At 56.8% G+C, this 4,793-nt stretch overlaps 1 protein-coding gene across 4 annotated transcripts; it reads right to left on the bottom strand.

Annotated features, from left to right (window-relative positions):
- Positions 1 to 490: 490 nt before the first annotated feature.
- Positions 491 to 4,497, bottom strand: Slc7a4 (solute carrier family 7 member 4). 4 transcript variants are annotated; one of them, XM_050123016.1, is made up of 5 exons: positions 4,199 to 4,497; positions 2,485 to 3,507; positions 1,482 to 2,122; positions 1,102 to 1,210; positions 491 to 1,002 (listed from the first exon to the last, which is right to left on the bottom strand). In XM_050123016.1, exons 2-5 carry the CDS (start codon positions 3,464 to 3,466, stop codon positions 827 to 829), a joined length of 1,908 nt encoding a protein of 635 aa, XP_049978973.1. In that variant the 5' UTR covers positions 3,467 to 3,507; positions 4,199 to 4,497; the 3' UTR covers positions 491 to 826. The 4 variants fall into 4 exon arrangements, with proteins under 4 accessions (XP_049978973.1, XP_049978972.1, XP_049978971.1 ...); XM_050123015.1 differs by having other exon boundaries at positions 2,485 to 3,504; XM_050123014.1 differs by lacking the exon at positions 4,199 to 4,497 and adding an exon at positions 3,619 to 3,838.
- Between the last annotated feature and the right edge of the window lie 296 nt (positions 4,498 to 4,793).

The following is a 4,793-nucleotide window of genomic DNA, read 5'->3' as shown; positions in this document are numbered from 1 at the left end:
TGCTGGGGGGAGGGTCTCGTGGACATGCACCTGTGTTTAGTGCATTTCGATGTCCCTAGGCAGTCCTTGGACACGTGCTTTGACTCCCAGGAGCCCAGGAAAATTGAGAGACATGGACACCCAATGCATTCTTGAATTATCTTCCTTGAGCCCAGGTCGTGATATATATACCCCGCTAGAGGACATGCCAGGGATCTGGGGATATATGTCACTAGTGGAATCCTTGCCTAACAATATCAAGTGCCACTAACACATACACACACATGCACACACACATACACACATATATATGCATGCACGCACACACAAACACCCTTACAGAGGACACGTGAGGAATCTGTCCCTGTCTTGTCACATGCCCCTCTTTGTATTATGCATGCATCTTCTCTCCCCAGAGAGACTTCTGCTAGACTTTCTGTGTCCCTGTTGTAGACCAGGGACAACTGTTTGGTTCTTCAGGCAAGTAAGAACTCAGTGCCACAAAGAATGCTACAGTGTACACAATAGCTGGTTATAACACTAGCTGATTAGTTATTATTGTGGGTCCCAGGGGCTGGAGCCTCGTCCTTGCCCACTCTGCCCACCTGCCCAGGTATCCAGAGTTGATCATAAATAGGAAGGCACTGGGTAGTGAGTCCACAAAAGCACTGGCCAAGGCCGATCTCATGAAGACAGAAGGCTCAGCTCCTGGGAACTGACAATACTCCCAGCCCAGTCTGGGCAGGCTTCAAATCCAAGCTTCCTTTGGCAGGCAGCTGCCAGTTCTTCTGGTCTCTGGATGTGGGCGATGTGGGGCCCTTGATGAGCCAGCCTCACAGACTGGCCACTACTCTGCACAGCCTGACTCCTGGACCGGGGCCTGGCTGGCAGGCTGCACAGCTTGCACGGTTTCCTCCAGGCTGCCACTGGGGAACACCACGTAGTGTGCAGTAGTCAGCTCCAGGGGCTCCCTCTGGTTCTCCTTGCTGTGCCAGATGCCATAGCCAAAATACACGATAAGTCCTGCAGGAGTGGGTGTGAACCTGAGGGGCAGCTCCCAACCCCACCTGCCCACTTTATCCTCCCATTGTAGACCTGCGTCCAAGCCCAGGCCCCACTCACCAACCAGCAGCCAGATGACAAAGCGCAGCCAGGTCAGGTAGCTCAGCTTCAGCATGAGGCAAATGTTGAGAAGGATGCTGAGGGCTGGAGTCAGGGGCACCAAAGGGATCTGAGGGTGCAAGGGTCAGGCTGAGCCTGGCTGAAGGATAGATGTGCCAGTCCAGAGCCTGACATGCTGTGGAAGTCCACAGAACCCTTCTTCATCTCTGGAGATTCACCATGCAGAATGGTGGAGGAAATGGGGATGGATAAACCTGCCTCCCCAGCCCCACTGAGCCCTTGTGCCTTCTCAGGTAACATGTAAGGCTGGGGCAAAGGAAACAGGTTGGCCTAAGAAGAAAGAGTATTGGTGAGGAACCGGGTGGGGGATGGAAATATACCTGAAAAGTGTCTTGCTTCTTTTGCTGCTGGTGAGCCCCCAGGACCAGGAGGCTGAACAGAAAGACAGCGCCACTGACAGCCAGCAGCAGGACATAGCCCCACCGTGGGAGGTGTAGCTCTGAGCTCCCGAAGACCAGCACACACGCCAAGGAGATAGCCGAGGCTACCAAAATGCCAAGCGCCCAGGCCACAGCAGTTCCGGGGCTGCATCCATTCAGGAAGCCCAGGAAGGGTTTCAGGGCTGGTCGCAGCTGCCCAGGCTCAGACATAGAGGTCTGTGCAGCACCGACTAGTTGTATGTGATCGGAGAAGGAGTCATACTTCTTAGCTGTGGGGCCAGGACTGGCGAGGCACGGGGAGCTGGGTGGAGAAGCTTTCTGGAAACGCAGCACAATGATGCTGGTGGCTACAAAGGTGTAGGCCAGCAGGGTGCCGATGGATAGGAACTGGACCAGTGCCTCAAGGTCCAGCAGCAGCGCCAGCAGAGCCATGAGGACCCCAAACACCAGGATTCCCACTACAGGCACCTGTGTCCGGGGGTGCACACGGGCAAACACCTGGAAGAAGAGCCCGTCGGCGGCCATGGCATAGACAATGCGAGGCAGGGAGAAGAGGTTGCTGAGCAGGACCGTATTCATAGCTGCAGCAGAGCACAGGGGAGCAATCAGCATGGCAGAGAAGCCCAGCAGGAGCTGCTGCTGTTTTGAGGGGATTAGCTTCTCACCTCCCACCTAGGAAGGGGACACTTCCATTTATGTCCAGGCCCATTAAAGACCCTTTGGGAGCTGGCAGTCTGCCAGGGGAGGACCTGTGAGCACGTGCTCCAAACTGATATTCTGCGCACCATTTGTGGGGAGAGGGGCTCTGCCAACAAGTCCCTGAAAACCAGTGTTTTCGTGAGCTCATTATACAGGTAGTAAAACTGCATAGAAGTATTTTGAGAGGCTTTGGGCAAGGCCCACTACCCTGTCCCCTCCCACCCTACCCAGAAGGGGCCCTTACCACAGATGGAGCCAACTGCTACAATGAAGCCAGCCCAGCTGTAGCCCCGCCTGTAGAAAGCGTCAGCAAGTGCTGAGTCCGGGTCCAGACTGTGCCAAGGAACCATGAGGGTCAACACAGTGGAGACTAGAATATAGGCACCAGCTGCCAGGCCAAGGGAGATGGCGATGGCCATGGGCACAGCCCACCGTGGGTTTTTGGCCTCCTCACTGGAGGCAGCAATGACATCAAAGCCGACAAAGGCATAGAAACAGGTGGCGGTGCCCGCCAGGATGCCAGAGAAGCCAAAGGGTGCAAAACCACCCTCTTCTGGGCTCCAGTTGTGCGGGCGGGCCAGGACGAAACCCAGGATGATGATGAAAAGGATGACAACCATACTGATGGCTGAGAAGGTGTGGTTAAGCCAGGAAGAGACTCGGGCTCCACAGGAGACAAAGGCAGAAGCCACAAGTAAAATGCCGGCGGCCAGAAAATCTGGATAATGGGCCAGGAAGGGCACCTGCCAGACACCCATGTGAGACTCGGTGAAGTTGCGAATGCTGTGGTTAAAGATGGCATCCAGATAGCCACTCCAGGCGCGGGCCACAGCAGCACCTCCAATGAGGTACTCCAGGAGCACATTCCACCCTATGAGGAAAGCCCATATCTCACCCATGGACACGTAGGTGAACAAGTATGCAGAGCCGGTACGGGGCACCCGGGCTCCAAATTCTGCATAGCATAGGGCTGCCAGCAGGGAGGCTACAGCAGCCACCAAAAAGGACACCAGCACAGCAGGGCCAGCCATGTCCTTGGCCACCGTGCCTGTGAGGACATAGAGCCCAGACCCCACCATGCCACCCACACCCAATAGGGTTAAGTCCAGTGTGGATAGACAGCGCCGCAGTGATGTCTCCATGCCAGACTCTTCCAGTGGCTTCAGACGGTTCAGTTTCTGGCAGAAGTGTGCCAGGCGGGCAGCGCTGGGCAGTCCCCGGGCCATGGCAGACGGCTGACGAATCCTGAGCCAGCTTCTGGAAACTGCTGGGGACAGACAACAGGAATAACCAACCAGCCAGCCTCCACTCTTTCGCAGACTGTCCATCCAGGTCTCTCCTCTCCCTAGGAACCAGGACACCTGCACCAGGGACCTACCTTAGAAGGCTTAAATGGGACTGTGTGTTGAGGAGGGGGTGCAGGGGACCGGGGATTGTGGGCAGGAGGGATTGAAAGCATTGAGGTCCTTCCTGCCAGCCTTCAGGGCATTGGATGTGGCAGAGTGGTGCAGACCTGGAGCGGACCTGCGAACCCTGCAGGTGCTTCTGAGGGTGAGTGGGAGGTTGCTTAAGAACATTAGCTAGGATTGGAACAGGCTCCATGAGCAAGAAAGAATGGGAGGCGTCCCTGGATCAGGGCCAGGCTCCCAGGACCCGGAACAGAAGCGCTTCTGCAACCCGGAGCCTGGCCAAAGGGGACACCTGGCCTCAGGGAAAAGCGATCAGCCCCCCTTCTAACAGGTTGGAGGATCAGCTCACCTGAGGCCAGGAGGCCAGGGCTGCAAGGGCCCTGAGTCCCGGATGTAGAAGCTGTGGGCACCTCCCCTCGCCATATGCGCCCCAGCCCGCGGTTGCTGGGGCTGGCTGCCTCCGCCATGCCCCGGGCCCCTAGACATTCAAGCCTTCGCTCGCATTTGCATCCCCACAGCAGCCGGTCCGCTAGACCCGCTGCGACCCACCTGCTGTCGGTGCCGCCGCCACCACAGTGTGCACTGCGTGCACTGCGCCTGCCCCGCTAGTTTACAACGTTTGCGTGCAGGGCCCGCCCCTGGCTTCCAGGCACTGGATAAACCCGAGTCTCACAACCCATCATCCCCTGTGGGGTTCTGTACAGGGCCCCGCACCGCGTTACATATCAGAATAACCATCTTAGCGAGCAGACCAGAGCTGACCAGTCCTAAGGCTCCACCAGTTCTGCTTGCTCCACCACCTACTGAGCCCTTCCGTGGGTCCAGGTAGGAGGCGGAGCCCACCCTGCAGCGCAGCAGCAAATTCTCAGTCTCTCCCACCCCAACACAATTACTCCAGCCACAATTGGCCACATCATCCAGGCCCCAGCCACGGGGTCACGTGGGGTTTGCAAATGTCCCGCACAGTGAGAAGAAGACAGGGTTCTGGCCAAGTGGCCTTGACATAGACAGCCTTCGGGGCGTGTTCTGTGAATTGGCAGAATTTGAAGAGCGTCCCATTAAAAGACAGCAACCAGCATTATAAGACAGATTGCAGCTCTACAGCTGGGGTGCGCTCAAATGTCAATAACAGCCTCAGAGCACC

The sequence above is a fragment of the Alexandromys fortis genome, unplaced genomic scaffold, assembly GCF_014885135.2.
Source record: "Alexandromys fortis isolate MF-2015 unplaced genomic scaffold, M_Fortis_MF-2015_v1.1 scaffold_219, whole genome shotgun sequence".
NCBI classification, from domain to species: domain Eukaryota; kingdom Metazoa; phylum Chordata; class Mammalia; order Rodentia; family Cricetidae; genus Alexandromys; species Alexandromys fortis.
This window is presented reverse-complemented; position numbering and strand designations above follow the sequence as displayed.